Source organism: Pagrus major, chromosome 1 (assembly GCF_040436345.1).
Source record: "Pagrus major chromosome 1, Pma_NU_1.0".
Classification (NCBI taxonomy): Eukaryota; Metazoa; Chordata; class Actinopteri; order Spariformes; family Sparidae; genus Pagrus; species Pagrus major.
This window is the reverse complement of record NC_133215.1, coordinates 995,628-1,017,988: the sequence shown is the minus strand read 5'-3', so window position 1 is coordinate 1,017,988 and position 22,361 is coordinate 995,628. Positions and strand designations below refer to the sequence as shown.

Here is a 22,361-nt window from a genome sequence, read left to right as displayed (position 1 = left end):
AACTTTCCCCACCAGCTCTCGGGTCAGAAACACAGGAGAGAAAACAAATGTGTCCTTTGGCCCCTCAGGGCCTCCGTAAGATCGTGTGAAGAAACTCTCCCCCCTGATTGGTTGATCGGACACAGTAAATGACTCATCAGTTTTTCAGTATTTATTAATTATATAAATTAATGGCATGTTTAGATTTACAGTGTTGTGCAGAGCAGATGGTTTCTACTTGGCGCTGAGTCTCTGTTGGATGTTCTTGTATCGCAGCAGCTCCTGCTCTGAAACCGACGGCCTGAAGGTTTGCAGCGCTGCAGAGAAATCGTCAGCAGAGAGGAGGACGGGAGAGTCCTCCGAGTCCACACCTGAGACAGACGGAGAGAGACAGGTGAGTCATGACATCATTTCATCCTCTGAGAAACGACTCTTCAGTCTGACAGGTCTCCACCGTCATGTTTAAACGGTTCGGTCCAGTAGATCTCATGTTACCCTGATGTCACGCTCAGGAGCGGTTTTCTTTGTGCAGACGTAGGAATCGTTATCATTTCACACCTTTCCATCTGATCAGCAGCTGAACAGAGGATGTTGGTCATATTTCAGGGTAAAACAACACATTAGCATTAAACCACTTCTTGGTAAATGATTCTGTTCGACTGTGAAACAGGAACGTTAATGATCATCACATGTTGTTTTACTGTGAAATAAACCTGATGTCCTCCAGAGTTTCACCGCTGATCAGTGGGGAAGTGGTCAAATGCTAACGTTAGAATTTTTGTACAGAAGCCTTAAACGGTCAAACATATTAATTCCTCTGTTTTCCTATGATAACAGATCATTTTGTATTTAATTTATATGTATTTATATAATAACATGTTTGACAGTTTAGAGCTTCAGTACAAAAATAGTCTCATTTAATTAAAACGTTTAAAGCAGAAAGCATCAACGAGGAACTACTGAAGAAATGAATAGTGCATCATTCAAATTCTGAGCTTTGGTCAGACACGAGAAACGTTTAACAGCTGTAACAGCTGCGTGATGTTTAGCTTCCACCCTGAGCGTGATGTCAGAGGAAAATGGCCGCCGTGTATGATCCTCTGTGGCGTCTGACAGGCTGAGGTTGTTCTTCTAACAGTCTGACAACTTCACTCTGAAGCCTCTCCAGAGGTGAGTTGTTGCAGTCGTCGCCTCGTCCAGACGCTTCAATCAGGTCAGAGTTTAGCTCGAGGAACTGATTTAAGAGTCTGGACGAGGCGACTGCAACAACTCACCTCTGGAGAGGCTTCAGACTGAGACGTCTCCTGAACGAGACAAAGAGGACGTTACTGAACTAAAGCTCTCTGTAGGAAAGGTTCCTGTGATGTTGTCAGCCTGTCAGAGGATCAGAGGATCACACCAGAACATGTAACTACATGCTGATTGGCTCCGTTTGACCCAAACACATGAAAGGTGATTTGTTTCCTCTGAACCTGAACAACCTGCTGCAGATTGAAGCCAAACTTCCTGCTGAAGCTGCCGTTTGTGTTTTCTCACCGTCCTCTATCAGAGCGATCTTCCTCTTGATGGCGGCCGTCATGGCGTCCGAACAGAGAGCGTACAGGTCGGCGCCGGTCACGTGAGCGGGGCAGCGGTCCACCACCTGCTGCAGGTCGACCGCCGGGTCCAGCTGGAACCTGAAGAGGAGACAGAAAATCACATGTTAGAACGACGCAGAGGTTCTGTCTGTTAACGGGTTAGAAAGTGTGCTGAGAGAATAAATTCTGCTGTGAATAAATAAAGACGGACTGATGTTCTGAATGACTTCTGTTTGTTTTTACTACACATGATGTCCTGATTGATTCTGGAGCAGTTACTGTTTGAATTATATTAACATGACGCGAGTCTGAACTCCTACTGGAGGTTACCGTCACAAAAACTTAAATCAGAACAGTTCTGACTACAGAGCCTGTAAGTGAGCTGAGGTCCAGCAGGGGGAGCTGTTCTTACTTTCTGAGGACGGCCCGGAGAACCTGCAGCTGAGAGACCCGGTCCTCGTTGATTCCAACGTAGACGAGTTTATCAAACCTGAAGAAGACAGACAAGAAAAGTTCAGTGGGACTCTTGGGTCATTAATGAGAGCGAAACATGTTCTGGTTGGTTAAATCTGAGGTCCATGAAGGAGACGTGTGAGTGACCTCTGACCTGCCGGGCCTCAGCAGTGATTGGTCCAGCAGATCCGGACGGTTCGTGGCTCCGATCACAAAAACTCCGACAGACGAGTTCAGAGCGTCGAGCTCGGCGAGCAGCTGAGACACGACTCTACAGAGAGGACAAGAACTGAGGTGAAGCCAGAAGACAGATGATCAGCTCCAGTCACAAGCACTCACCTGTCCATCACAAGCACTCACCTGTCCATCACACCTCCGGAGTCTCCACTGCGCCCCCTGCTGGGCGCCAGAGAGTCCAGCTCATCAAAGAAGACGACACAGGGAGCAGCTGAGCGAGCTCTGCAGAACACTAACGAGAGCAAACAGTCCAACATCAGAACCTTTACATGAAGTCAACGTCCTGCAGACAGAACCGCATCATGTGATTTATATTATGATGTTGATGTTTGTCTTTTAACACCTTTACATTTAAAATGTAGTTCTGTGTACTGTGGTAATAAAATAAACACAAAGAAGTCGGTCCAACAAATGAAAACACGTCCGATCATCTCAGATATGAAACATCGGTTCTGATCAAACCTTCTCTGATGTTCTCTTCACTCTGACCCACGTACATGTTGATGAGCTCTGGACCTTTGACACTGAAACACACAGACAGCAGGTTCAACCAACACCACCTGACGCTACCAGGGAGAAGAACTGAAGACCTGGAGGACTGTTGTCCAGGTGAGACACAGACAGGTAACCGGACCACAGTATGAACCGTCCAGTCAGAACACTTTCTACATATGTGTTTCAGACCAATATACGATCAGCTCGGACCAACGATGCAAGACTGCCTGAGGAAGGTGGAGGTGTCCCTACCTGAGGAAGGTGGAGGTGTCCCTGCCTGAGGAAGGTGAAGGTGTCCCTGCCTGAGGAAGGTGAGGGTGTCCCTGCCTGAGGAAGGTGAAGGTGTCCCTGCCTGAGGAAGGTGAGGGTGTCCCTGCCTGAGGAAGGTGAAGGTGTCCCTACCTGAGGAAGGTGAAGGTGTCCCTGCCTGAGGAAGGTGAAGGTGTCCCTGCCTGAGGAAGGTGAGGGTGTCCCTGCCTGAGGAAGGTGGAGGTGTCCCTGCCTGAGGAAGGTGAAGGTGTCCCTACCTGAGGAAGGTGAGGGTGTCCCTACCTGAGGAAGGTCATGGAGCACTCAGTAGCCACAGCTTTAGCCAGCAGAGTCTTTCCTGTTCCTGGTGGTCCGTACAGCAGGACTCCGGTCCGGTTCAGACCCAGAGACAGGAGCTCTGGACGCTGCAGAGGAAGCTGGACTGTGTCCAGGATCTCTTTCTTCACCTGCTGCAGACCTCCGACATCGTCCCAGCGTACATCAGGGATCTGTTGACAGGGAGGGAAAGCAGCAGCTGGTTGCAGCAGCAGCAGCATCTCACTGCGTTAAATCTGTGATAACTGATGTTCTGATGGAGTTCTGTTCGTGTTCAGCTGGTCTCTGCCTCACGTCCTCACAGTAAATCAAACTAACTGAACTTGGTGTTATCACCTTGGGGGCTCCGATGGCCGTGGACTGGGCGTCCTGCAGGGTCTCCAGGGCGGCGGTGAAGTCCTGGTTCATGATGGTCACACCACTGGAGCACAGATCCTCCTCCTGCCAGCCGGCACTGCAGAGACAACTGGACTTTAAATACCAGCAGCAGGTCGGGATGTTCTGACCGACTCTAAAACCGGTCTCTGCTCTGAACTGGATCAGGTCTGGTGAGGTGAGGTCAGTCGCACTGATGGTGCTCTGCTATCCTGAGGCATCAGAGAGCGACGGCACCAGGACCAAGACAGTCTGAAACTTGTTTCTCTATCAGGACCGACAGATTTTTTTATTTTCCAGATTTTTTTCATGTGTGAAATTAAAAAATGGTTTAAGTTTGTGAAACTGAGTGAAATGTTTTTTACCACAATTTATTTTCTTCAGGCGACTTTTTTCTAGATTTTTCTCTTCCTGTGTTAAACTGAGTGAAATCTGTTTATTTTGATCACGATTGAAACTGAGAAAGTTTCACTGGTTATGAAAAAATTATTTTACGCTTCAAGAGAATTTTTATTTTTTCCAGATTTTTTTCTTCATGAAACATTTTTATGAAAATGTTTTTTTTTCATGTGAAATACAAGAAATTCTCCAGGTGTGAAACTGAGTGAAATGTTATTTATTTTCTGAAAACTGAGCAGTTTTAATGAAGTTTTAAAGTTTTAATTTTCTCTTCATGTGAAAAATAGTTTATTTCCAAGTGAAATTTAACTTAAGAGAACCATGAGAATTTTTTGCTTTTCTTTTTCAATGTGTGAAAACGCATTATTATTATTTCTTTTTTTTGTGTGAAACAGACTTTTTCTGGTTTTGTTTTTTTAACATTAAAAAACATTTCCTCTGGGAAAATGATTTTTTCTTCTCTGAACAATTTCACACGTGGAAAAATAAAAATGTCCCTCTGTTCACATGTGAAGAAAAAAAAAATCATGGAAAATTAAATAATCGTGGCCCCCGAGGAGCCATGTTTCACACAGGAGGAAACAAAGATCCTGAAAGAAACTAAAAAACAAATTCCTTTAAAGTGTCTCAGTGTTTGTTTTTAGTCTCACCAGCTGTGAATCAGCCTCCTGCAGGCAGATCTACCAGCCTCGACCAGCAGAGCACTCAGGTCCCCCAACACTAAACCCTGAGGAGGAGGAGGAGGAGGAGGAGGAGGAGGAGGAAGAGGAGGAAGAGGAGGAGGAGGAAGAAGAAGAGGAAGAAGAGGAGGAAGAGGAAAAAGAAGAGGAAGAGGAGGAGGAGGAAGAAGAAGAGGAGGAAGAGGAAAAAGAGGAGGAAGAGGAAGAGGAGGAGGAGGAAGAAGAAGAGGAAGAAGAGGAGGAAGAGGAAGAAGATCATCATCATCATCATCATCGTTGTTTTTATCATCATCATCGTCGTTGTTGTTGTTGTTGTTGTTGTCATTATGATGCAGACTTGAGACACACATCAGGTGATGAGATGATGTAAATCTGAATCTGACCACAGAAACATTAAATCATTAATAAATTAACAAGATGTGTTTGTTTAAAAGTTATCAGACAGAAAACTGGTCTGGTTCTGGGTCTGGGTCTGGGTCTGGGTCTGGCTCCTCTTAGATGTTGAACAGTGCCTTACCGCAGTGAGTTTGGACAGTCTGTCCAGGTTGACGTCCGTTCCCAGGTGAAGGTCTCGGCTCAGGCTGACCAGCATGGAGCGCCGCTGCTCCTCAGTGGGACTCTCTAACGCCACCTGGTGGACAAACGCTGCCACGACCCCTGCAGACAGGTCCCGAGGTCTGCAGACGGTCGCCACGACGACCACGCTGAAACACAGAGACGAAGACTGAACATCACAGGCCGACAGCTGCTCACCGAGCGCGTCCTCAGACGGACGACAGTAACGAGCAGCTGACGTCACCTGATGTGAGTCAGAGGAAGTTTTTACATCATTTATAAAGCTGAAATCTGGAGCTGCTGAGCTAACAGTGTTAGCATGCTAACAGTTAGCATGCTAACACTGTTAGCATGACTGAACCTGACTATATCATCAGGAGGAGATGACTCCATGAATCTGCTTAGAAATCCTCAACAAAGTCGCTCCTCACATGTGCAGAACTTGCCTTAGAAACATCATGTTTTTGAGTTTCCTTCAGTATCACAGTGATGCAGTGACAGTCGTCTGAACATCCACAGGTTCACTGCTAACAGGAAGTGCTAACAGCTAATTCTGCAAAGTTTTTGGAGGCTTTTCTTTTTGTTGGTTTTCCATTTTAAGCAGGAGAAAAACATTTTTGTTAATTTGTTTTTGTCACATTTTGAGCGTTCATGTTTTGGCTTGCTGTGAAGTGATGGGGGTGGAAAGAACTTTTTCTTCGACAGCTCTGATCTGTTTGGTTCTGGATCTATAATATTATAACTCCTGAGCCTTCAGTGTCCTACTAGTCTGTGTAAATAAGTCCAACATTAAAGACGACTGAGCTTCTTTAGTCATTTCATTTCTGCTATAAACAAAATAAACTAAATGTCTGGATTTGATTTCTGTGATTTGTGATGTGACATGTTCATTAATGTGCCTCCACGGGCTGATTTGACTGTTTACTGAACCAGCAACAGAAACCGGAGCAAAGAGACACAAACAGGAACCACCAGAACTTTGTGTGTTTGCTGCATCTGATCGCAGTGAGCGACGTGTACGATAATCAGACTGTAGCTGGTAAATGTGTCACATGAAGCTGCACTCATACAGCTTCACTACCAGTCAGTCGAATTACATTTGTACTCTAGCGCCACCTACAGGCACCTTCTCATAGGCAACAGAACTGCAGAATCATCAGGTTTTGTTGGTACTGTTGGGCCCACCGGGGGAAGATTTGTACGATATTTTCAAACACTTTACGCACAACGTTCACAAATTTGTTCCTGATCGTGGAGGAGAAACAGCCTGACGAGTGAATCAGGCCTCAAAACTTTGGTTTTAAATGAAAAAATGAACACACACGTTCTGTTTGGGCTCATTAACATATGGTACCAGTGCTGGACTGAACTGGATCAACTGTGCACCAATAGAGGCAAAAAAAATCAGAAGAGCAGAAAATGTCAAGTGCCACATCAGGCTGTGACTGTGAGGTGTTAAAGGCAGGTAGTCACCTGCTGGGGGCGCTGCTGAGCAGCTGGCAGAGTGCGGCTGTGACTCTGCCGTCGTCCTCGGCGCCGCCGCGGGGTCTGAGGAGGAGCTGCAGGTTCCTGAGCAGCAGGACGCACGGCTGCACGGCGCCGGCCCGCTGGAACGCCGCCGTCAGCTTCACCTCGGAGGCTGCAGGAGTGTCGGCACACACGCTCACACAGTCCACCTGCACACAGGAAGCATTCAGTTCAGGGTCTTCATGACGATCCAGAAACACAGATACTGAAGTTGTTTCAGGGTCTCAAACACTTCCTGTCACTGATCCGACCGCGATACAGAATCACCTGGGTCGCTCTGGACCAGCTCAGCTCCGACCTCACACTTCATGTTGTTGAAACCTTTTTATAAATTGCTGCGATCGTATAAAATCCTGCAGCTGTACTCTGATTACTCGTTGGTCTGCGTCCATCATGTCAGTGATCGTCTGTGTGTCCTGAACACCAATAAACTCTGAGGATCACTGACAACATGGTTCATTTAGTTGTGTCTGATGTTTACAGTCGTAACATGAACAACATGAAGAGGAGCTGAGCTGGTGCGGACCGACCAACAGGTCGTCTCAGGCTGCGGAGCGTCGAGCCGTCGTACCTTCAGCAGGTGCAGGTTCAGTCTGCGACTCGCCGCGCTCACCGCCGTCACCTTACCACTTCCTGCGGGACCGTGAAGGAGGACGGTGCAACCAGACAGAGAGCTGCAGACAAAACACTGAGTAAGTCAGGGGATGGATACAAAAACATTTCCAGGTGCAGAATCATCAGGTTTTGTTGGTACTGTTACCTGTGGAGCAGGTGTGGGAGGATGGTGCTGCCGAGGAGCTCGACGGTCTTGTCGAGGCCCGGAGGAGACGGGCTGCTCCACAGAGACGCTCCCCCCACAGAGGACGAGGGGACGGGGCTGTTGGTGGACGCTCGCTGAGGAGGAGACACACAAACTGTCAGATCCTCGTTCAGACGTTCAACTCAAAGTAGCTGATCCATCAGGTGATTAAACTTGACTTGGTTTTATTTTAAGGTGCTCATTCACTGCTGATGAACAGCCGCTCAGTTGGCTCCGGTGAACCTACATTAGTCTGAATGTTGATTCACGTCCTTTTCAAAAGTCGTCACATCTAAATTCTTTACTTTGATTTAAAAAGCTCCAGTTTGTAAGAAAAGCTGCTTTTTGAGTCTCAACTCGTCACAAACCGAAGCTCTGTGACAGGACGGAAAAGCTTTTCTTTAAACAAATGTCAGTGTGTTCATCTGTCTGTGAAACACGACGATCCTTCACTTCGTCATCTGTCATCGTAGAAACCAGTTGACTGAAAAACTTAAACTCTTTTTCTAATGTACAAAGGAGTTTTCAGCTGTTTTCTTTCCCGACATCATTAAATTTAGATTCAGAGTTATAAAATATGAACTTTGTCCGTTTTGATTATTTCATTCTCGCTCGTTTTAACTTCAGGACACAAAAACAGGTCGAAAATTGAGCTTTTTTCAGGGATTATATTCAAATTCAAGAAGATTCATAACCTTGAAAACATAATGATGTAAAGACTTGACATGCAGCCAGTTTTCTGCTTCTGGACACAGATCTGAACCAGAATCTGATCGTCTCTCCGCCACAGCTGTTGTTTTTTATATAAAAAAGGTGGAACATGTAAGAACAGGCCAGTTAATTCATACTCCAAACAGGCAGGGGGCAGCATTTCACCAGCATAACCGCTAACTGTAGCTGCTAACTGTAGCCGCTAACTGTTGCTGCTAACTGTAGCTGCTAACTGTAGCTGCTAACTGTAGCTGCTTTTAGTTTGTTTAGCCGTGCATACAACTCTTACACAGACCTCACACCTTTTTTCATTCTTTACCCACAACAGCCTCAAACACTGTCGAGATCTGACCTCAGGTCAGCTGCACGTTAGCTAGTGAGCAGGAGGAGGAGGAAGAAGAGGAAGAAAAAGAACAGGAGGAAGAAGAAGAAGAGGAAGAAGAAGAAGAAGAAGAAGAAGAAAAAGAACAGGAGGAAGAAGAAGAAGAAGAAGAAGAGGAAGAGGGTCAGGCTGTTTTCAGTGAGGACAACATGAACTACAGAACAGTCAGAGGTCAAAGGTCACCATGTAGAGTGAGGTGTGCAGTCTGTCAGCCAGGTGAGCTCCGCCCTCTTCTTCTTCTCCTCCTCGTGTCTCTGCAGACGGACACACCTTGTGCACTCTGAAGAACAGCACCGGACACCTGACAGGTCAAAGGAAAGACGCAAACACACACCGTCTGTATCAACTCATCCAACCGCTGAACCAGTAACACAACATCACCAGACTCCATTAACAAATGTAGTGATTTAAGAGTTGTTGAGTTAAAACAAACTTTCTAACGTAGTGAAACTGTGTCTCTGACAGATTCTGAATCATTGTCTCCTTCTTGTGAATTCAGCATTAAATGAAAACAGTAAGTTGTGTGTTTCCTTGTAGAAAGTGTCAGTTTGTGGCAGCATGGCTGCACCAGCCTGTCTGCTTCTGTGTCTAAAGTGCTAAAGTCTGACCTGCCAACATTTAGCAGCTGTTTGAACACTGTTTACACTGATTTCACCATTTACACTCAATTTATGAAAGAAGAAACATTTTATTGATCTAAACATGTCACATTTTACAGATACACTAAACAGTAACCAGTATAGGCGACTTCTTTGTCCCCAGACTCCCTTAACAAATGTGTCAGTTTAGTGAGTTGTTGAGTTGGAGACACTTTATAAACTGTGTGAAACTCTGTCTCTGACTGATTCTGACTTATTTGTTCCTTCTTGTAAATTCAGCAAATGTTCTACATGAACTTCTTTCTGTCTTTGAGTAGAAACATGGAGTCTGTTTGTCCCGGTGATGGACGAGGTTAGTTTCACATCACAGGTGGTCACTCAGACGCAGGTTGAGATGAACACACTTGTGATTGGATGCTGACATCAGGTCTGAACAGGCTCAGAAACACACACTGGGTGATCTGACGAGGTCGTACCTGTGTATCCCCTCTGAGTTGTTCTCCAGCAGGTCTGGATGGTTTTCAGCAGGAACCGTCAGGATGTCTCCCTGTGAGACCAGTCTGCACACACACACACACACACACACACACACACACACACACACACTCCTCTGTATATACTGTGTATCTGTAACATCCAGAACATCAATAAATAAATAAATGGTCTGAACACTTGCTCAGCTGACCTCGGCGTCCTGAAGTGTTCAGACAGGATGTTGTCACAGCAGCTCAGGTTGTTGTACAGCGGAGACGCCACCGGCTCGACGTGAAGCTCGCTGGCGAACGGTGGAGAGGCGGAGCGGCAGGAAGTGTCGGAGTGACGGCCGCCGGGCGCTGCCGGAGACGGTTTCCACCTCTGAGACAAAATAAAAAACAAGACTTCATGTTGAACGAGTCAGAAGTTTGTCTCAATGTTCAACTACTGAAGACTTCCTGGAGATTTTCACATTAAAAGTCTTCTAGCCTAACATCCCTCGGCTGGAGCGTCTGCAGTGTCTTGTGTGTTGAGACGCTGAGGAGCTCAGAGTAGACGGGCTCATTTGGGTCAAAAGGAGCCAGCTGATAAGGATGCACCCTGGGCCCGACCGGCTGCGAGGAGACCCGGTGCAGATCCAGAACTCACTGGAGGGATTATGTATCTCATCTGGAACAAGTCAGGATCCTACAGGAGGAGAACATCTGGAACACCCTGCTGCCAACACAACCCGACGCTGCAGAACCGGACGGAGATGGACCGTGTGTGTGTGTGTGTGTGTGTGTGTGTCTGTGTGTGTCTGTGTGTGTGTCTGTGTGTCTGTCTGTGTCTGTGTCTGTGTGTGTGTGTGTGTATGTGTCTGTGTGTGTGTCTGTGTGTGTGTGTGTGTGTCTGTGTGTGTGTCTGTGTGTGTGTGTGTGTGTGTGTGTGTCTGTGTGTGTGTGTGTGTGTATGTGTCTGTGTGTGTGTCTGTGTCTGTGTGTGTGTGTGTGTGTGTGTGTGTGTGTGTGTGTGTGTGTGTGCGTGTGTGTGTCTGTGTGTGTGTGTGTGTGGGGCAGTACCTTCACTCTCAGTGTGCAGCTCCTCTCGGGGATCTCGTCTCCTCCCGTCATGTTGAACCACAGAGTGGTTGATATGAATCCGACTTCATGCTGGTTCTGCAGGTCTGGACTCTGAGCTGGATCCAGCACCAGGACCGAGACCAGCCGCTCCCTGCAGACGCCCCCCCTCAGGTCCGGCCTGGACGACAGCTTCACCCACTCCCGGTTAAACAGCCCCAGCCTGAGCAGCAGCTGTTTGCTCACCAGCACACAGCTGTCCACGTCCACGGCGGCTCCCTGCTGACCTCCGACCCAGAACCAGCGCTGAGCGTCCAGCACCCGCACATCCAGCCGGCACTCCAGCGCCTGCAGGACGCCGGAGAAGCCCCGGCCCAGCAGCCTCCTGCTGTCGAGGAGAGACCGCCCCCCTCCGAGGCCGTCGGCGTAATGAGCGAAGTCCGACACGCACAGACGGAGCGGTCTGCAGGGCGGGGCGGGTCCTGGGGGGTCCGCCGAGTCCCAGCAGTCCGTCAGAACCACGGACGTGTCGGCGGTGATCCGTCCCTGCGTCACGGGACTGCAGTCCAACACCAGCAGCTCCAACAGCTGCTGCTGGAAACACACGAAGAAGAGAGAGCGCTTCGTCAAACAGGAAGTCACCTGTTCTGTCCTCAGGATGAAGGACACGAAGACCCAACAACACGGAACCAGCGGTCCGTTAAACCGTTAGTCCACGGTTCTGACTGATCAGATCGGATGTGAATATTTTCTGGTTTTCTTCCTTTTCCATGATCCTGAACTGAAAATCTCTGGTTTTAACGGATGTTCGGACAAAAAGAGACATTTTAAATAAAGACAGGAAGTCGCTGCCAAACACGGTTCTGACAAACACGGTTCTGATAAACACGGTTCTGACAAACACGGTTCTGATGATCGAGCGTTTAATTAACTTTATATGCAAAAGTATCAAAACATTTGCCGGGTCCACCGCTCACATGTGCAGATGTTCTGCTGGTCTTTGTGTGTTTTGGACCGTTTGTTGGACAAAACAAGACGTCAGATTTTTTATATTTTATGGACCGAACAGTTAAATCGATAAATGGTGAGAATAATCGATGATGAACTGGACCGTTTGCGGTCCTGGTCCAAAACCAAAACAGCCCGTGGTTACACACCTAAAGACACTAAAGACACTGATTATTGATGAAGTTAACAGATGATCATGTTGATGGGTCCGTCCATCTGAGTCCAGTGGATCAGGAACATTCACCCTCATGTTTATTTATTAACTGATTCATCTGAAACATTTGTCATTAATTAAATGTCTCCTGCAGCACCAGAACCAAACGGTTTGTAGATAACAGGTAGATGTTGTAATGGACAGCCCGTCCGGAGTCTCACCTGTCCCGGGTCCTCTCCCGGCACCGGGTGTCGGGGCAGCAGCAGCGGGTCTCCCTGCCGGGCCAGCAGCCACTGTCCCGGGCGGCAGAGCTCCAGCAGCCCGCCGGTGACCTGCTCGGCTCCGGCCCAGCGGAGGTTCTGCCGGCCGCGGGCTCCCAGCACCACTCTGTCCAGGCCGAGCGGCTTCAGAGGCCGGACGGTCCCCGTGGTGCCGAACCGCGGGAGCCCGTGGTGCCGCATGAAGAGGCGGCTGGTGAGCAGGCGGACCCGCCTCCCGGACTCTGCTCCGGGGGAGTTTCCGCCTCCGCAGCCGGCGGCGTCCTCCTCGGTGAGCGGGTGAACGCGGAGTAAAATGCCCGGTCCCCCGGAGCCCGGAGGCCGCTGCGGGGTGAAGAGGACGGTCGGTGGGTCCGTGTCATTCTGAAGAACCGAGTCCAGGTGAGACTGTGAGATGAGGACGTCCAGAGGACTCAGGTGCGGCGGGAAACCGTCCGCACAGTGCAGCTCCGCCAGCGCCGCCATCTTGGACATGCGCGGCACCGCTGCTGCTTCGTGGTTTCCGGCGCGTCACCGCCGCCTGGTGCACGAGCGAGGAACTGCAGCTCGAGACTGCGACACTCAGCCCACTGAACAGAACCGGAGTGACGTCACCCGCCAGAACCAACAACCTGCGAGCCGCCGAGGGGCTGTTGTACCGGTACCGGCAGTTCCCGACCTCTGACTCCAGAACAGGTCCATCCGGTGTCGACAGCGATCCACTTCACCTGGAGAGAGCGCGATGACGTCACACTGACGTCACACTGACGTCACATACTGCTGCTCCAACAACACACCTCCTCCTCACACCTCCTCCTCACAACACCTCCTCCACACAACACCTCCTCACACCTCCTCCTCACAACACCTCCTCCACACACCTCCTCCACACAACACCTCCTCCTCACAACACCTCCTCCACACACCTCCACCACACACCTCCTCCACACAACACCTCCTCCACACAACACCTCCTCCACACACCTCCTCCTCACAACACCTCCTCCTCACAACACCTCCTCCACACAACACCTCCTCCACACAACACCTCCTCACACCTCCTCCTCACAACACCTCCTCCACACACCTCCACCACACACCTCCTCCACACAACACCTCCTCCACACAACACCTCCTCCACACACCTCCTCCTCACAACACCTCCTCCTCACAACACCTCCTCCACACACCTCCTCCACACAACACCTCCTCCACACAACACCTCCTCACACCTCCTCCACACAACACCTCCTCCACACACCTCCACCACACACCTCCTCCACACAACACCTCCTCCACACAACACCTCCTCCACACACCTCCACCACACACCTCCTCCACACAACACCTCCTCCTCACACCTCCTCCACACACCTCCTCCACACACCTCCTCCACACACCTCCTCACACCTCCTCCACACACCTCCTCCACACAACACCTCCTCCTCACACCTCCTCCTCACAACACCTCCTCCACACAACACCTCCTCCACACAACACCTCCTCCACACACCTCCTCCTCACACCTCCTCCTCACACCTCCTCCTCACAACACCTCCTCCACACAACACCTCCTCCTCACACCTCCTCCACACAACACCTCCTCCACACACCTCCTCCACACACCTCCTCCACAACACCTCCTCCACACACCTCCTCCACACAACACCTCCTCCACACAACACCTCCTCCTCCTCACACCTCCTCACACCTCCTCCACACACCTCCTCCACACAACACCTCCTCCACACAACCACACCTCCTCCTCCACACACCTCCTCCTCCACACACCTCCTCCTCCCCACACTTCCTCCACACAACCACACCTCCTCCTCCACACACCTCCTCCTCCACACACCTCCTCCACACAACCACACCTCCTCCTCCACACACCTCCTCCACACAACCACAACACCTCCTCCACACACCTCCTCCACACAACCACAACACCTCCTCCACACACCTCCTCCACACACAACACCTCCTCCTCACACCTCCTCCTCCACACACCTCCTCCTCCCCACACTTCCTCCACACAACCACACCTCCTCCTCCACACACCTCCTCCTCCACACACCTCCTCCACACAACCACACCTCCTCCTCCACACACCTCCTCCACACAACACCTCCTCCACACACCTCCTCCACACAACACCTCCTCCACACAACACCTCCTCCTCCTCACACCTCCTCCACACACCTCCTCCACACAACACCTCCTCCTCACAACACCTCCTCCACACAACACCTCCTCCACACAACCACACCTCCTCCTCCACACACCTCCTCCTCCACACAACACCTCCTCCACACAACCACAACACCTCCTCCACACACCTCCTCCTCCACACAACACCTCCTCCACACAACCACAACACCTCCTCCACACACCTCCTCCACACACAACACCTCCTCCACACACCTCCTCCTCACACCTCCTCCTCACAACACCTCCTCCACACACCTCCTCCTCCCCACACCTCCTCCACACAACCACACCTCCTCCTCCACACACCTCCTCCTCCACACAACACCTCCTCCACACAACCACACCTCCTCCTCCACACACCTCCTCCACACACCTCCTACTGGGCAAAGAGAGAATTACACAGAGAGCAGCATGATGTTGTGTGTCTGCAGCTAACTGCAGTCAGCATCGCTCTGGTTCCTCTGTGGATTATTGAACTGGATTCTGGATTATCACAGAAAATAATCTGAAGGTTCTGATCCGTCCAGGTTCTGTTCACCAGATAATCTCCACAGATGAACTCCACTCTGCTGTTTGAAGTGTAAATTAAATGTGTAGCAGTAAAAAGCTAATGCTAGGCTACAAACAGACGACATCACGGTCACATGACTGAAACGTCTCCACCACTGAGCGTCTCACTGCACAATTACTATCCAGGTTTCTATAAACTGATCAATGTACGAGTTGTAAAGTCAGAGTCAGAACAGTGTGTAACTAAAGTGGCCTGTGAAGACGGACTAGTGAGCAGATGAGTCTCCGTGTTCGCTGTGAGGACGTTTAATGTCCCCGACAACCTCTGTAGTCTCATTCAGACACTTGTTAGCAACCGCTAACTGTTTTTAACACATGAAGAGCTTCATAATTAAACTGTGGACATTTAATGATGAGTTCATGTGTTCAGCCTGTAACAAACCTTATTTCACTCATTTAGCTGGAAACACATTAAACAGACTCACAGACTTCGAGAGGAGGGGACAGGACGTGCTAACATGCTAACATGCTAACTGATAGCTGAGGGTCGTCCACTCGTGCTGTGATCACAACCAGTGACTGAACACGATACTTACTGCAAGGTAACGCGAAGAATTTCTTTTTGGGGGGTTAAACAAACCTTAAGAGGGTTGAATACATTTAACAGGCCATTGTTCTCTTTGTTGATTAAAAACGCAGCATGTGTCGTCCTGTCGGGTGCAACGAAAAATCTGGACCTGATCTGGGTCCAGATCAGATTGGGTCCTTGACTTTCCTGGAAACCAGTGAGAAATAATGACAAGACGCCCTTCCACATGACCAAGACTTTACTTCACAGCTCAGTGCCCATCGGTCCCGTACAAACACAACATGGGCTCCAATAACCAGCAGACTTTTTGCACTGTCAGCAGAATCCAAGCAGGTATAACTTCCTCTCATGGTTAACCCTGTTTTTCTCATGCGTAAAAAACAGGCGTAGTGCCAACACATCGGAACAGAAGGTTAAAGACTTGAAATGTACACTTTGCTTGGCAAGATAAAAAATAAAGATGTCTTTATGGGAAATGATTCTATTATATACATTTCAGAGCATAAACAAAATAAAAACACCCAGAAAATAGAATGATTAAAGCATGCCCATTGTCACACCATGAGGAGGAGGCGAGCGGCCGAGCTATTTGTTTTCTGTTCACATCCAGCTCTTCTCTTCATCCAAGACCATAATGAGTACAGGATATAGTGAGGACTCGTTTATCATATTAACATCGTTTGGCCATTCGAACAGTCCAATTTGACCTTTTTTCGGCCTGTTTATCCCAACAGGAAGGGAAGAACTATATCAAATAATTTAAAGGTACAGACTTTTGTACATGTTGTTTTCCCTCTACAGATTCAATGTATTAGTGATATACTTGACCATGCAATGTGATCCAAGCAGGGTACTGTCAATAGAAGAGTAATATAGCTGTGGACAAGCTGGGAGTATTGTGTAAGGTGAGAGTCTCTGAAACCGGACTTGTTGGAGGCCATGATTCTCCGCTCCAGAAAGCAGTCAGATCAGGGATTGACCAGGGAGCAGCAGACGTATCCATAGCACCATGGCAGCAACGCTCCTGTACGACAGTCAAGATTACTGGAAGCCCGTGAAGATAGTTCAGTAAGCTGTCCTTGGAAAATATAAGAGGTCTGTATACATGAAATGAATTGAAGGAGATCGTTGTAACATCACAGTCTTATATGGAATCAGGTGAGAACCTTTGAGGCGTAGCTTGTCCGAAGACTGATTATACACAAACATGTCTCAGCAACGAGTCTCTTTGTATTATCTAGCGGGCACCGCCTTCTCCCTGGCATTTGGCTTTCCCTTAGCCGCCCCGGCTGGTTTCGGCCTGGCTCTGGCGGGCGTGGCGCCAGAGGAGGTCTGGGCGGTGGCTTCCTGTGAGGCGCTGCGCCGCATGGTTGTTGTAGTCCTGGGCGGGAGCATGGGGACAGTTGGGGCTCGAACCGAGAGGGGCTGCCTGGACGGACATACTCTCTGAGGGGAGGGGCTGTCAGTCCTGCAGTGGGTGGAGCTAAGGCTGCGTCGGGTTCCAAACAGGACTCGCAGGGGCATTCGAGGGCTGCCGGACGGGGCAGGGGCAGCAGAGGGACGGGGACACGAGGAGGACGACCTGGGTGAGGCTGGTTTGGATTTCCGTTGAGTGCTGAGAGTGCTTAGTCCAATTTTCTGATTCCTGTGGGCAGAAAAGTGCAGTGAGGGTGTTATTTCTTTAAATTCTAACTGCTTCAACATCAAAACTTTTATACACTAAAAAAGAGAAAGAGAATCATACCCGTTAGCGAAGGATGATGCTCCTTTGGTAATGGTGGAGTCTGGCATGGAGAGAGGAGAAGGAGCAGCAGCAGCAAGCCCAACTGAAGGCCTCTTTATGGGGGTGACAGGCCGAGGGATCCTGCTCCTGCACTCCTTGGAGCCTTGTTCTTCAGTCGTTTTGAGACGGGAGCTCCTCCTGGACTCATCCGAGGTATGTGTGTCCTCCTCTGATCCGGTGGTGGACAGAGTTTCAGAAGCCCTCCGACGCTCATCATCCCCAGAAGATAATGATGACGACGTCCCAGACAGCATCCTCCTCCTCATCCAGCGACCCTGTTGCTTCTGGACCAGCAGGCGCGCCAAGTCTAGCTGCCTGGCTCGCTGCTGAAGCCGAGCTCGAGCTGAAAGGGAGGAGGACTGTTCTGAGCCTGAGTCCTCTTCAGAGATGAGGACTGGGATTCGGCTTCGGATTCTGGGCTTTATGGCAGCAGGAAGTTCTGATTCAGTTGTCTGAAGCACGGCTGCTTCATCACCAGATGATGGCTGTATCTTAGGTTCCTGCACCAGATCTTCATGTTCATGAACTATTGACATGGCCTCTGGAACAGGCTCCAAAGACGAGGCCAGGATAGCTGACGGACCATTCTCAGTATTGGGCTGTTTGTCAGCTGGTCCCAGTTTGTCAGCTGGTGTAGTTTGGTCTGGAACCGACTCCTCTGGAGTCTCTTCTGTCACTGGTGCTCCTCCCTGCTCATGGGTGTCCTCATCTACAGCTGATGCCTTCATGATGGCCAAGACTTCCCGGTCACTGTCCTTGGCAGAGTGACCATTGGAAGACATGACATTGAGGTGTGATGTCTCTGCAATATGGATAAAAGTGCGCTCTACTTTGGTGAAGGGCGGTGATGCAGGAGCGATGGGAGTGGACGGCCTCAGGTCTGACCTGAGCGCCGGGGACAAACGGCCGGTCTCACCAGGTTCAGGCTGACTCGCCTCCCCAACCAGCAGGCGGTCATTACGAGAAGGGAGGCCACATGGTGTGGCCAACTCACACTCATGATCACCACCAGAGGGAGACTTGCGAGTGTCTCCGGGTGAGAAGAGGACCAGGGTTTTAGAAGCGTCCTCCAGGTCAGGGTCTGCATCAGCAGCTGAGGCGTGCTCCCTCGGGCCCCTCTGGTCCTCGGCCATGAGTGTTGAAGGAGCAGCGTCTTGGCTACGTTCAGTGCTCTTCTGACTGGCCTCGCTGTTGGACTCGCTCTTTGTGACGTCGTCATCCTTTGGCCCTGGAGGCTCTGGGACATCTTCGTCTGGCGTGGCAAAGCTCCGGCGCTGAGGCAAGGTACCGGTCAGCATGACGGTGAGGAAGTCAGCCCTCTTGGCCTGCAGCTGAGGAAGGATATGGAAATGCTCCTTCTCGTCGCTCTGGCCTTTTGTCCGATAGTCTGGGGAGGGCGGCGATGGCATGCTCTGCTCAGTGGGCGACAACACCTGGAAAAAATACAACAACACTGTATTACAACTAAATCCACATGGAACAAAAACATAATGGACAGAGTTTACTGATAAAGCTTATATATATCACAAGACTGACACAATCAACATGTATGACAAAGATACACAATCACTCACACAATGTACCAAAAGAAAACCTCAGTACTCTAATCTCTGGCAGTGAGACGAGGCTTGTTGACACAAACCTGTGGAAAAGGAAGTTTTGCATTGACCAGCTGACAAACACCGGCTTGCTCTCCAGCTAACTGCCATGCTTACTAGGAGTGACGATGACTCTCTTCAAGCAGTCTGAACATTTTATACACCATTGTTTATGTCCTGACATAAAAGAAAAATAAGTAGTAATGTTTCAGAGGAAGCTAACATGTATCAGCACTTTGCTAACGCTCGCTCTCCCGGTAACAAAGACAGCAGGAAGTGATGTATTTTGCCCCCAAAACCATTTTAATGTCATTTTGGTTGAACACAAGCTTTTCAAGATTGTCTAGATTACATACATTGATATAAAAGGCACAAAAAAATGCATTGCAGAGTTTATCCTTAGACAGCACGCAGTCTGATATCAGGTGATTTTCAAGTGTTTCCCTTCATAAAGATTTAACATACAGCCTGTACATACATACTAAACCCCGCTAATTATCATGCTATTAGAGATTAACTGCAAACCTAATGACTTTCTACATTTCTGTATATATGTACACAGTTATCATTTGGATTTACAAAAAGTTTAAAATACATGCTTTACCTGTAAATTATACAAGCAGTACTGTACAATCATATAGTGATAGAAAAGAAACGTAACCGTATTATACACGTGAAAGACACTCACGGATCATCACACTGAACTCTCCTCTTCACCTCCACATCAGAAACTCTGCTGTTATTGCAAAAACTTTAAAGGAACATTCAGGCATTTTAATGAAACACTCTTGTTTTTGTCATCAGAATCAGATGGGAACAGTACAGGACAGTTTCACCCAGTATAGAGAGAGGTCAAGGCTGTGTTAACCTTAGCTTAGCTTAGCTTAGCACAAAGACTGAAAGAAAGGGGCTAGCCTAGCACAATAAAAAGACAATTTTACTTCCCAACATCTCTAAAGCTGTCTGATTCACATGTTGCAAAGATTGCTAGATTAACGCTAGCTTCACTTCTGTGTGCTCAGTAAAGAAATACGTTGAGCCTAGCTTAGCACAAACTAGAAGCATGTTAAAAACACTAGCTAAGCTCAATTAAACCGGCGAAATAAAATCCACCTTCTAACAACTGTGTGATTTACATGCTGCATCTTGTTTACTTAAGTGTTGAAAGAGAAATGTTTGGTTTTAGCAGCAGTTAGCATTGAAGCTATTTGTTAGCCAACACTCACTGCGAGCAGTGACTGAACACAGCAGCTCTGCAGGCCTGAACTCATCGTGGGGTTGGTTTGTTTTAGCTGACTACAGAATGGATTGCAGACTAGCTTTAATGCTAACAAGATTGGTGTTAAAGTAGGAGCTGAGCTAGCAGTTCCCTCCTGCTTCCAGTCTTTGTGCTAAGTGATGCTAAACACCTCCCGGACCTCTCTCAGTCTCAAACGCACAGATGAAACTGATACTAATCGTTCAGAAGAAAACGACTAATTTTGGATTAAAAAACAAAAAAGATTTCTTAAAATATCTGAATGTTCCTTTGAGAATCAGCTATGAGAGACACATGAGGTCCAAACTGATCTGATGAACAAAGTGGTGAATGTGGCGCACAGTCGCAAGAAACCAACATGGAGACGAGTGTTCACCTAAAGACACGATGCAGTTTGTTCTTTCCACAGACACATTATCTGTACAATATCACCCTGTTATTCCATAAAGATCAGCACTAACATATCAAATATGCAATAAAATGTATGTCTGAGAGGAGCTTCACAATATTTTTTAACATTTATATAATTGTACTGTGTGATTCATGAGGTATAAATGTTTTGTGGCAGACTGTGAAAAAGGTTTGTGGGACTTTTAAGCTAAATCATCTTGTTTCTCAAGGCTTCGAAGCTGCAGTAATGTTGATGGAAATAACATTTTTACTATTAATAAAACCTTCCAATAAATAGATTTTCTGGGGTAGTAATTCTTAGTTTAACCACTGCACGCTAGCCTGCTACCGTTTACCATCACATCTACACACTGCGCTGCTACAGCTCACACATTTCTGATCTGATTCGTTTTCTGGAAATCATTTTCAGGGTTTTTTAATTTCTCTGAGGTGTAATTTGTAAGAAATGGCCAGAATGCAAAGGTATCTCCAAAACTATAGCTAAAAGTATAGCAACAAGCTGCCGGTAACCAATTAGCTCAGTTAGCCGTGGAGTTAAGTTGCCCAATTAGCTGACCAGAGTCTGCCTGGGCCGCAACCTCGTACGACAGCAACAGGAGAGGACAAAGAGAGAGTCGGACATCATCAGCGTGTAGAGACAGAATATTTTCACGTCACTGAACTGAGGATTTATTTGGACCGAACCAGAGGTGACTGTGGAGACACACCAACACTGTTCTGGTGACTGTGACTCAGTTCGTGTCCAGTTTGAATGAAGTGTGTTTGACGATGAGTTAACGAGGAGTCAAAATATTTCCTTTCTTCACATTTAGTGAGTTCATGTTGTTGACTTGTTCGACTCAGTAGTGAACTGAAACTACAGGCTGTCAGATCATCACCTCTGAGCTACACAGTGCTGTTAGCAGGCTAGCTGGTTAGCATGCTAACTTCAGTAGACATCTCTGCAACACCGAACAGAGACATCTCTGACATCAACACTGTTGTTTCTTCATTCTGTTCATGTTAGCTCAGTTTTGAATGAATGAATGAAATTCTGGCCATATCTTACAGATCGCTCCTTTAAATAAAGAACGACATGTGTAGCAGCAGTTTGACGACACGACTCCAAACAAGAGTACGTTGTCTATGTTCTCACAGAGGCTCATTAATTGTATGTTTTTTTGCGCTTCATTGAATGAATATTTTGAGTTATTTGCCCACTGCATCATGTTGAACACAGCCAGCTTTACAAGTATTTGACTCTCACACTACACGTGTGAGGGTTTGAAGGACAGTTTCAGATCCTGGGTCTTATTTTAGCTGTTTTGGTCATAATTCCTCCGGACCACAATGATTTTAATGGTCTATTGATTGAAAAACTGCTTCAACTTCACTCACCAAGGACCCTAAAACTGAAGGAAGGGTCATCACGTTACTGAGTCTCTGGTGTCAGACTGTGGTGTCAGCTGTATTGAACTCTATGGGAGAAACACTAAAACCCAACATATCTACAGCATCTGACTTCTGATGAAGAAATGAAGGAGCACACTTCAGAGTGTGTTATCGACACGTCTGATCCTTGTTTCATCAGCCCTGTTCATCATCTGGATCAAACACTCAGGTGTTGACCTCCTCTCTGAAGTGTGCTTCTTCATTTCTTCATCAGAAGTTTTAGTGTTTCTCCCATAGACTTCAATACAGCTGACACCACAGTCTGA

The 22,361-nt window shown here is 48.2% G+C and overlaps 3 protein-coding genes and 1 long non-coding RNA gene across 5 annotated transcripts in view; 1 reads left to right on the top strand and 3 right to left on the bottom strand.

Moving 5' to 3' along the window:
• Positions 1-22,361, bottom strand: part of LOC141006168 (NACHT, LRR and PYD domains-containing protein 3-like) — a 467,008-nt gene that overhangs the window by 344,335 nt on the left and 100,312 nt on the right. The gene's annotated exons all lie outside the window — the stretch shown is intronic.
• Positions 137-12,803, bottom strand: pex6 (peroxisomal biogenesis factor 6). 2 transcript variants are annotated; one of them, XM_073471003.1, is made up of 18 exons: positions 12,269-12,803; positions 10,889-11,479; positions 10,039-10,208; positions 9,830-9,913; positions 8,938-9,055; positions 7,623-7,756; positions 7,434-7,536; positions 6,809-7,011; positions 5,298-5,484; positions 4,751-4,827; positions 3,663-3,780; positions 3,294-3,499; positions 2,709-2,770; positions 2,370-2,478; positions 2,164-2,280; positions 1,969-2,046; positions 1,516-1,655; positions 137-350 (listed from the first exon to the last, which is right to left on the bottom strand). In XM_073471003.1, the coding sequence occupies exons 1-18, from the start codon at positions 12,797-12,799 to the stop codon at positions 214-216; spliced, it is 3,165 nt and encodes a 1,054-aa protein (XP_073327104.1). In that variant the 5' UTR covers positions 12,800-12,803; the 3' UTR covers positions 137-213. The 2 variants fall into 2 exon arrangements, with proteins under 2 accessions (XP_073327104.1, XP_073327114.1); XM_073471013.1 differs by having other exon boundaries at positions 10,889-11,476; positions 12,269-12,790.
• LOC141000321 (uncharacterized) lies at positions 282-1,779 on the top strand. The gene is made up of 2 exons (XR_012179526.1): positions 282-373; positions 1,529-1,779. It is a non-coding gene; the product is annotated as an uncharacterized lncRNA (long non-coding RNA).
• The window catches only part of ttbk1a (tau tubulin kinase 1a), a 46,750-nt gene continuing 40,257 nt past the window's right edge, over positions 15,869-22,361 (bottom strand). Inside the window, exons 15-16 of the mRNA XM_073481426.1 lie at positions 17,359-18,830; positions 15,869-17,259 (exon numbers count right to left, since the gene is read on the bottom strand). Coding sequence (XP_073337527.1) covers positions 16,848-17,259; positions 17,359-18,830 — 1,884 coding nt within the window. The 3' untranslated portion in view covers positions 15,869-16,847. The remainder of the gene's footprint in view (positions 17,260-17,358; positions 18,831-22,361) is intronic.

Excerpts from the sequence above, each read along its gene's own strand:
- pex6 (XM_073471003.1), bottom strand. The coding sequence starts at position 12,799 with ATGTCCAAGATGGCGGCGCTGGCGGAGCTGCACTGTGCGGACGGTTTC. Across the intron at positions 3,781-4,750 it reads AGGAGGCTGATTCACAGCTG|TGCCGGCTGGCAGGAGGAGG; the intron begins GTGAGACTAAAA and ends TTGTCTCTGCAG. Across the intron at positions 2,479-2,708 it reads TGAAGAGAACATCAGAGAAG|TGTTCTGCAGAGCTCGCTCA; the intron begins GTTTGATCAGAA and ends TGCTCTCGTTAG.